Source organism: Caloenas nicobarica, chromosome 29 (assembly GCF_036013445.1).
Source record: "Caloenas nicobarica isolate bCalNic1 chromosome 29, bCalNic1.hap1, whole genome shotgun sequence".
Classification (NCBI taxonomy): Eukaryota; Metazoa; Chordata; class Aves; order Columbiformes; family Columbidae; genus Caloenas; species Caloenas nicobarica.
In genome coordinates this window covers 767,855-777,370 of record NC_088273.1, presented here as the reverse complement: position 1 = coordinate 777,370, position 9,516 = coordinate 767,855, and the positions used below count along the sequence as shown (strand labels likewise).

Genomic DNA, 9,516 nt, shown 5'->3' with positions numbered 1-9,516 from the left:
GGGACCCAGGCGTCCGGGCCAACTCAAAAGGGCCCAAGAAGGCCCGACAGGTCCCCTCCCGGACGCCTGGGTCCCCTCCCGGACGCCTGGGTCCCTCCTGAATTCCTGGGTCCCCTCCCGGACGCCTGGGTCCCTCCCGAACTCCTGGGTCCCCTCCCGAACTCCTGGGTCCCTCCCGAACTCCTGGGTCCCCTCCCGAACTCCTGGGTCCCTCCCGAACGCCTGGGTCCCTCCCGAACTCCTGGGTCCCTCCCGGACGCCTGGGTCCCTCCTGAACTCCTGGGTCCCCTCCCGAACTCCTGGGTCCTTCCTGAACTCCTGGGTCCCCTCCCGAACTCCTGGGTCCCTCCCGGACGCCTGGGTCCCCTCCCGAACTCCTGGGTCCTTCCCAGATGCCTGGGACCCTCCCGAACTCCTGGGTCCCCTAAAGTGTTGAGGGTGGTTGGGGGATAGAAACGTAAAAAAATTCGCTCGAAACGCACCAAAATCGGAAAAATTCAATTTATTCGGGGGGAAACAAAAGGGGGGATTGGGGACCCAGGCGTCCGGGAAAAGGGGACCCAGGCGTCCGGGGGCTCAGCCCTTCCCCCCAAACACCTTCTCGAGGAGGCTCCGGGGGGGGGCGCTTGGGGGGGGTCGAGCTTTGCGCCCCCAAATTTCCTCCTCGGTGGCTCGTTGGGCGAAACCCCAGGTGGGGGGAGAGGATTCGGGGGCGTTCGGCGCGGATTTGGGGGGCGGGCGGGTGTAAAACGCCCCCTCGCGTTTGGCCTGGGCGACCTCGGCGCGGAGCCGTTGAACTTGAACTTGGCGCTCGTAGCTCAGCCGCTCGCTCAGGTGGGGCCAGCGGAACCCGGGCAGGTACTGGAGCGGGGAAGAAAAGGGACCCAGGCGTCCGGGAGGGGACCCAGGCGTCCGGGAGAGCCCAAGTGTAAGCACGGGGACCCGTTAACCCCTTTAAACCCACCTGAAATGGGTCCAAATCACCCCAAAAATGACCCCTAAGACCCACCCCTCCCCCCTCCCCACAAAGGGGACCCAGGCGTCCGGGAGCCCCCAATAAGGGACCCAGGCGTCCGGGAGAGGGACCCAGGCATCCGGGAGAGGGACCCAGGCGTCCGGGAGCCCCAAATAAGGGACCCAGGTGTCCGGGAAACCCCAAGAAAGGGACCCAGGCATCCGGGAGAGGGACCCAGGCATCCGGGAGACTCCGAATAAGGGACCCAGGCATCCGGGAGAGGGACCTAGGCGTCCGGGAGCCCCAAATAAGGGACCCAGGTGTCCGGGAAACCCCAAGAAAGGGACCCAGGCATCCAGGAGAGGGACCCAGGCGTCCGGGAAACCCCAAGAAAGGGACCCAGGCATCCGGGAGAGGGACCCAGGCGTCCGGGAGACCCCAAATAAGGGACCCAGGCGTCCGGGAGAGGGACCCAGGCGTCCGGGAGACCCCAAATAAGGGACCCAGGCATCCGGGAAAGAGACCCAGGCATCCGGGAGAGGGACCCAGGTGTCCGGGAGACCCCGAATAAGGGACCCAGGCGTCCGGGAAACCCCAAGAAAGGGACCCAGGCATCCGGGAGAGGGACCCAGGCGTCCGGGAAACCCCAAGAAAGGGACCCAGGCATCCGGGAGAGGGACCCAGGCATCCGGGAGAGGGACCCAGGCGTCCGGGAGACCTCAAATAAGGGACCCAGGCGTCCGGGAGAGGGACCCAGGCGTCCGGGAAACCCCAAGAAAGGGACCCAGGCGTCCGGGAGACCTCAAATTAGAGACCCATTAACCCCCCAAAACGGCTCCAAATCCCCCCAAGTGACCCCAGAGCTCCCCGAAAAAGGGACCCAGGCGTCCGGGCAAGGGACCCAGGCGTCCGGGCGCACCTTGAGGCTCCATCGATGGTGTCGGAAGGGGCTGCGGGGCCGGGGGCTCATTGGGGCCCCATTGAGCAGCTTGGCCGCTCGTTTGGCCGCTCGTTTGTCCCGAAATTCCACCCAGCCCTCGCTAAACGGGGCCCCCCCAGTAATTTGGGGGGTCGGGCGGCGGCGCCGGCGCCGGATCCGACCGTCTGCGGACAGAGAAAACCCCCAAATTTGCTATATTTGCCCCCAAATCCGCAAAATACCACCCAAAACCCCCTTAAATCGCCCCCCAAATCCCCTAAATCCCCCCAAAAAGCCCTTAAATCCCCCCCAAAATCACATAAATCGCCCCCAAAATCCACCGAATTCCCCCCCAAATCCACTAAATTCCCCCCAAAATCCCCTAAATCCCCCCAAAAAACCCTTAAATCCCCCCAAAATCACATAAATAGCCCCCAAAATCCACCGAATTCCCCCCCAAATCCACTAAATTCCCCCCAAAATCCCCTAAATCCCCCCAAAAAACCCTTAAATCCCCCCAAAATCACATAAATCGCCCCCAAAACCCACCAAATTCCCCCCCAAGACCCCCTAAATAGCCCCTAAAATCACCTAAATAGCCCCAAAAAGCCACTAAATCCCCCCAAAATCCACTGAAGTCCCCCCAAAATCCATTAAATACGCCCTAAAATCCCCCAAATTCTCCCCAAAATCCCCGAAATCCCCCCAAAACCCCCTGAATAGCCCCTAAAATCACCTAAATAGCCCCAAAAATCCACCAAATCCCCCCCCCAAAATCGCCTAAATAGCCCCAAAAATCCACCAAATCCCCCCCCCCAAAATCACTTAAATAGCCCCAAAAATCCACCAAACCCCCCCCCAAAATCACTTAAATAGCCCCAAAAATCCACCAAACCCCCCCCCCAAAATCCCTTAAATAGCCCCAAAAATCCACCAAATCCCCCCCCAAAATCCCCTAAACAGCCCGTAAAAAAAACCCCTAAAATCCACTAAATCCCCCCCCCAAAAAAACCCCAAATCCGCCCAAAACGCCCCAAAATCCCCCCCCAGGACCCCCCACCCATGGGTGCTGACCCCCCCCTTGAACCCCAAATCCCCCCTGAATATCCCCCCATAACCCCCCCCCAGCTCCTCCAAAATGCCCCAAATCCGCCCAAAATGCCCCAAATCCCCCCAAAATGCCCCCAAACCCCCCCCCCCCAGGACCCCCCCCCCATGGGTGCTGACCCTTGGGCTGGAAGAACACCCTCCCCAGCTCCCCATAGGGTCTCAGCATCGCCCGAACGTGACGGGGTCCGAATCCCGGGGGGGGGCAGGGCAGGTACAGCACCCCCGGTACCAGCGCGGGGTCCTCCCGTCCTCCAGGGGGCGCCCGGAGGCCTCCGACCCCCCCCCGGGCTCCATCGTCTTCATCTTCGGCATCTTCATCCTCCTGGGGGGGGTGGGAAATAAGCCAGTGGGTCCTCCCGCCCTATAGGGGGCGCGTTGACTTGGGGGTTATGGGGGAGCGATGGGTCCTCCCGCCCTATAGGGGGCGCGTTGACTTGGGGGTTATGGGGGAACGATGGGTCCTCCCGCCCTATAGGGGGCGCGTTGACTTGGGGGTTATGGGGACGATGGGTCCTCCCGCCCTATAGGGGGCGCGTTGACTTGGGGGTTATGGGGGAGCGATGGGTCCTCCTGCCCTATAGGGGGCGCGTTGACTTGGGGGTTATGGGGGAGCGATGGGTCCTCCCGCCCTATAGGGGGCGCGTTGACTTGGGGGTTATGGGGGGGCGATGGGTCCTCCCGCCCTATAGGGGGCGCGTTGACTTGGGGGTTATGGGGGAGCAATGGGTCCTCCCGCCCTATAGGGGGCGCGTTGACTTGGGGGTTATGGGAACGATGGGTCCTCCCGCCCTATAGGGGGCGCGTTGACTTGGGGGTTATGGGAACGATGGGTCCTCCCGCCCTATAGGGGGCGCGTTGACTTGGGGGTTATGGGGGAGCAATGGGTCCTCCCGCCCTATAGGGGGCGCGTTGACTTGGGGGTTATGGGGGGACGATGGGTCCTCCCGCCCTATAGGGGGCGCGTTGACTTGGGGGTTATGGGGAACGATGGGTCCTCCCGCCCTATAGGGGGCGCGTTGACTTGGGGGTTATGGGGGGACGATGGGTCCTCCCGCCCTATAGGGGGCGCGTTGACTTGGGGGTTATGGGGGAACGATGGGTCCTCCCGCCCTATAGGGGGCGCATTGACTTGGGGGTTATGGGAACGATGGGTCCTCCCGCCCTATAGGGGGCGCATTGACTTGGGGGTTATGGGGGGACGATGGGTCCTCCCGCCCTATAGGGGGCGCCACCTGGGGGGTTTCCTCGTCGTCTTCTTTTTTTGGGGGGTCCCGTTGGGCCATTAAAGCTGTTTTTTTGGGGGGGGGACACACACACATAGGGGGTTAATATGGGGGGGACACCCCCAAAAATTTAACCCCTGAATTCCCAAAAACCACCAAATCCCCCCCCCCCCCCCCAGGGACCCCCAGACACCCCAAAACCCCAGAGACCCCCATAGGGACCCCCCAAATCCCATAGACCCCTATTGGGACCCCCCAAAACCCCCCCCAGGGACCCCCAGACCCCCCCAAACCCCCATAGACCCCCCATAGGGACCCCCCCAAACCCACAGACCCCATAGGGACCCCCCAAACCCCATAGGGACCCATAGGGACCCCCCCAAAACCCCATAGGGCCCCCCCCAAACCCATAGACCCCCATAAGGATCCCCCCAAACCCATAGACCCCCCATAGGGACCCCCCAAATCCCATAGACCCCCATAGGGACCCCCCCAAACCCATAAACCCCTATAGGGACCCCCCAAATCCCATAGACCCCATAGAGACCCCCCAAGCCCCATAGACCCCCCATAGGGACCCCCCAAAATCCCCCCAGGGACCCCCAGACCCCCCTAAAACCCCATAGACCCCCATAGGGACCCCCCAAAACCCACAGACCCCCATAGGGACCCCCCAAACCCCATAGGGACCCATAGGGACCCCCCCCAAAACCCCATAGACCCCCATAGGGACCCCCAGACCCCCATAGGGACCCCCCCAAACCCCATAGGGCCCCCCCCAAACCCATAGACCCCCATAGGGACCCCCCAAATCCCATAGACCCCTATAGGGACCCCCCCAAAACCCCAGAGACCCCCATAGGGACCCCCCAAACCCACAGACCCCATAGGGACCCCCCAAAACCCCATAGACCCCTATAGGGACCCCCCCAAAACCCCATAGATCCCCATAGGGACCCCCAGACCCCCATAGGGACCCCCCCAAACCCCATAGGGCCCCCCCCAAACCCACAGACCCCATAGGGACCCCCCAAAACCCCATAGACCCCCATAGGGACCCCCAGACCCCCATAGGGACCCCCCCAAACCCCATAGGGCCCCCCCCAAACCCACAGACCCCATAGGGACCCCCCAAAACCCCATAGACCCCTATAGGGACCCCCCCAAAACCCCATAGATCCCCATAGGGACCCCCCAAAAGCCCTAAACAACCCCAAGAACGCCCCCAACCCCCCCCCGGGGGCACCCCCAAACCCTCAACCCTCCCCCAGAGACCCCTAACCCCCCCAAAAAACGCCAAAAAGCCCCAAAATCCCCCCAAATCGCCCCAAATCCCCCCCAAACCTCCTCACTTGGCCGACTGCGTGTGGCCGTGCCGTAAAGCGCCGCCGGGGCGGTGTCGTAAAAGGGGGGGGGGGCGTGGCTACGGGGGCTGGGGAGCCAATCGGGAGGCGGGGGCGTGGCTGTGGGCGTGGTTTGAGGGCTATGGGCGTGGTTTAGGAGCTGGGGGCGTGGCCGCTAAATCCACGGCGTAGGGGGGGCGCCCGGACGCCTGGGTCCCTCCCGGACGCCTGGGTCCCCCCCCGGACGCCTGGGTCCCTCCGGCTGTAGCTGAGCAGCGGGATTATCCCCTCCCCCCCCCCCCAATAATCCGGCATCTGGGGGGGATTAGGGCCCCACCCCCCCCTTAATTCCCTCCCCCCCATAATTAACAGCTGCTTTTAATTGGGGGGGGGCTTGGGGGATTATGGGAGTTTGGGTCAGATGAGTGAGGGGGGGACCCTGGCGTCCGGGAAGGACCCAGGAGTTCGGGGAGGGGGGACCCAGGCGTCCGGGCGTCGTCCCCCCCCCCCGCCACCTCTCCCCCCGCTAAGCATCTGGAGGGGACCCAGGCGTTCGGGAGGGGACCCAGGCGTCCGGGGGGGGAGAGGGAGGGGGGAGCTGGTGGCTCTCAGGGGACCCAGGCGTTCGGGAGGGGACCCAGGCGTCCGGGGGAGGAGAGGGAGGGGGGAGCTGGTGGCTCTCAGGGGACCCAGGCGTTCGGGAGGGGACCCAGGCGTCCGGGGGGGGAGAGGGAGGGGGGAGCTGGTGGCTCTCAGGGGACCCAGGCGTTCGGGAAAGGACCCAGGCGTCCGGGAGGGACCCAGGTGAGCGGGACAAGGGGGGGACCCAGGCGTCCGGGCGACCCCCAAGTCCTCCCCCTTATCCTATAGGGCGACCCATTGAGTTTCCCCCCCCACTCCCCCCCAAATTGGGTGTCCCCCATTTAATATCCCCCCACCCATTGGGTGCCCCCCCACACACACATTGGGTTCCCACCCCCATTTAATGCCCCCCCCGCACCCCATAGGGTCCCCGTTCCCCCCTCCCCACATACCATTGGGTGCCCCACTTTGGGTTCCCCCCAAAATTACGTGCCCCCCCACCCCATAGATTGGCCCCACGTTGGGTTCCCACCCCCAAAATTGACCCCACGTTGGGTTTTCCACCCCCAAAATTGACCCCACGTTGGGTTTTCCACCCCAAAAATTGGCCCCACGTTGGGTTCCCACCCCCAAAATTGACCCCACGTTGGGTTCCTACCCCAAAAATTGACCCCACGTTGGCTTTTCCACCCCAAAAATTGACCCCACGTTGGGTTCCCACCCCCAAAATTGACCCCACGTTGGCTTTTCCACCCCAAAAATTGGCCCCACGTTGGGTTCCCACCCCAAAAATTGGCCCCACGTTGGGTTCCCACCCCAAAAATTGACCCCCCGTTGGGTTCACATCCCAAAAATTGACCCAACGTTGGGTTCCAGCCCCAAAAATTGACCCCATGTTGGGTTCCCACCCCAAAAATTGACCCAAGGTTGGGTTCCCACCCCAAAAATTGACCCCACGTTGGGTTCCCACCCCAAAATCGGCCCCCCATTGGGTTCCCACCCCAAAATCGGCCCCCCATTGGGTTCCCACCCCAAAACTCGGCCCCACGTTGGGTTCCCACCCCAAAAATTGACCCCACGTTGGGTTCCCACCCCCAAAATTGGCCCCACGTTGGGTTTTCCACCCCAAAAATCAGCCCCCCGTTGGGTTCCCACCCCAAAACTCGGCCCCGCGTTGGGTTCCCACCCCATTAACGTGACCCCCCTTGACCTCCCCACCCCATAGAGTGTCCCCCCATTGGGTTCCCACCCCAAAACTCGGCCCCACGTTGGGTTCCCACCCCAAAAATTGACCCAACGTTGGGTTCCCACCCCAAAAATTGACCCAACGTTGGGTTCCTACCCCAAAAATTGGCCCCACGTTGGGTTCCCACCCCAAAAATCAGCCCCCCGTTGGGTTCCCACCCCAAAACTCGGCCCCACGTTGGGTTCCCACCCCATTAACGTGACCCCCCCTTGACCTCCCCACCCCATAGAGTGTCCCCCCATTGGGTTCCCACCCCAAAAATTGACCCAACGTTGGGTTCCTACCCCAAAAATTGGCCCCACGTTGGGTTCCTACCCCAAAAATTGGCCCCACGTTGGGTTCCCATCCCCAAAAATTGACCCCACGTTGGGTTCCCACCCCAAAAATTGGCCCCACGTTGGGTTCCCACCCCAAAAATTGACCCCACGTTGGGTTCCTACCCCAAAAATTGGCCCCACGTTGGGTTCCCACCCCAAAAATTGGCCCCACGTTGGCTTTTCCACCCCAAAAATTGACCCCACGTTGGGTTCCTACCCCAAAAATTGACCCCACGTTGGCTTTTCCACCCCAAAAATTGACCCCATGTTGGGTTCCAACCCCCAAAATTGACCCCACATTGGGTTCCTACCCCAAAACTCAGCCCCCCATTGGGTTCCCACCCCAAAACTCGGCCCCATGTTGGGTTCCCACCCCATTAACGTGACCCCCCTTGACCTCCCCACCCCATAGAGTGTCCCCCCATTGGGTTCCCACCCCAAAACTCAGCCCCACGTTGGGTTCCCACCCCAAAAATTGACCCCACGTTGGGTTCCCATCCCCAAAATTGACCCAACGTTGGGTTCCTACCCCAAAAATTGACCCCCCGTTGGGTTCCCACCCCAAAAATTGGCCCCACGTTGGGTTCCTACCCCAAAACTCAGCCCCACGTTGGGTTCCCACCCCAAAAATTGACCCAACGTTGGGTTCCTACCCCAAAAATTGACCCCACGTTGGCTTTTCCACCCCAAAAATTGACCCCACGTTGGGTTCCCACCCCAAAAATTGACCCCCCGTTGGGTTCCCACCCCAAAAATTGACCCAACGTTGGGTTCCCACCCCAAAAATTGACCCCACGTTGGGCTCCTACCCCAAAAATTGACCCCACGTTGGGTTCCTACCCCAAAACTCAGCCCCCCATTGGGTTCCCACCCCAAAATCGGCCCCCCATTTGGTTCCCACCCCAAAACTCGGCCCCACGTTGGGTTCCCACCCCAAAAATTGACCCCACGTTGGGTTCCCACCCCAAAACTCGGCCCCGCGTTGGGTTCCCACCCCATTAACGTGACCCCTATTGAGTTCCCCGCCCCATAGAGCGTCCCCCCTAATTCCACGCGCGTCCCCCCCCCAGCCATGCGTCTCCTGGCCGTCGCCACCCTCACCCTCGCCCTGGGGGGCGCCCGCTGCGTCCCCCCGGCCCCCACGCAGCCCCACGCCATCCGCTTGGAGGGCGACCTGACCTTGGGGGGCCTGTTCCCCGTCCACGCGCGGGGGCCCCCCGGGGTGCCCTGCGGGGGGGTGCGCAAGGAGCAGGGGATCCACCGCTTGGAGGCCATGCTGTACGCCCTGGACCGGGTCAACGGGGACCCCCGGCTGCTCCCCAACGTCACTTTGGGGGCGCGGATTTTGGACACGTGCTCCCGCGACACCTACGCCCTGGAGCAGGCGCTGGCCTTCGTTAGCAACTTCGTCACGGCCGCCGGGGGGGGCGGGCAGGGGAGATGCGCCGATGGGTCCCCCCCGCAGCGCGACCCGCCCGAGAGGTTGGTGGGGGTGATCGGGGCCTCGGCCAGTTCCGTCTCCATCATGGTGGCCAACGTGCTGAGGCTCTTCGCGGTGAGTCGGGAGGCGGGGGACGCTCGGTGCTTTGTGGTCAAATGGGGGCGTTGGGGACATGGGGAGAAGTTGAGGTGTCCATTGGCTTCATGTCCATCATGGTGGCCAATGTCTTGAGGCTCTTCAACGTGGGTAGGGGATGATTGGGGACGTTGGGGGACATTATGGGGTCATTGGGGCCATGGGGACGTTGGAATGGAAGGGACGTTGGGTCTCCATTGTTTTAATGTCCACCATGGTGGACAACGTCTTCAGGTTCTTAACCA

At 62.5% G+C, this 9,516-nt stretch overlaps 3 protein-coding genes across 5 annotated transcripts in view; 2 read left to right on the top strand and 1 right to left on the bottom strand.

Moving 5' to 3' along the window:
• Positions 1-100, top strand: part of NDUFB11 (NADH:ubiquinone oxidoreductase subunit B11) — a 54,514-nt gene extending 54,414 nt beyond the window's left edge. Inside the window, exon 4 of the mRNA XM_065653290.1 lies at positions 51-100. The gene's annotated coding sequence lies outside the window, so the exon portion shown is untranslated. The remainder of the gene's footprint in view (positions 1-50) is intronic.
• Positions 1-9,516, top strand: part of LOC135999728 (metabotropic glutamate receptor 6-like) — a 33,562-nt gene that overhangs the window by 2,630 nt on the left and 21,416 nt on the right. For 2 of the 3 annotated variants that reach the window (XM_065653285.1, XM_065653287.1), the window contains exons 1-2: positions 6,287-6,354; positions 8,766-9,250. In XM_065653285.1, coding sequence (XP_065509357.1) covers positions 8,768-9,250 — 483 coding nt within the window. In that variant the 5' untranslated portion in view covers positions 6,287-6,354; positions 8,766-8,767. Of the gene's footprint in view, positions 1-6,286; positions 6,355-8,765; positions 9,251-9,516 lie in introns of those variants that run through there. The other variant, XM_065653286.1, reaches the window with a different exon arrangement.
• On the bottom strand, positions 488-6,492 carry ABT1 (activator of basal transcription 1). Its single transcript, XM_065653205.1, has 6 exons — positions 6,489-6,492; positions 5,560-5,670; positions 4,217-4,272; positions 3,102-3,306; positions 1,875-2,059; positions 488-861 (listed from the first exon to the last, which is right to left on the bottom strand). The coding sequence occupies exons 1-6, from the start codon at positions 6,490-6,492 to the stop codon at positions 577-579; spliced, it is 846 nt and encodes a 281-aa protein (XP_065509277.1). The 3' UTR covers positions 488-576.

Bases quoted from the DNA above. Each gene is read 5' to 3' on its own strand.
- ABT1 (XM_065653205.1), bottom strand. The intron at 4,273-5,559 runs GTGAGGAGGTTT...CCAAAAAAACAG, and splicing joins GGCCACACGCAGTCGGCCAA to CTTTAATGGCCCAACGGGAC. The intron at 3,307-4,216 runs GTGGCGCCCCCT...CACCCCCCCCAG, and splicing joins ACGACGAGGAAACCCCCCAG to GAGGATGAAGATGCCGAAGA.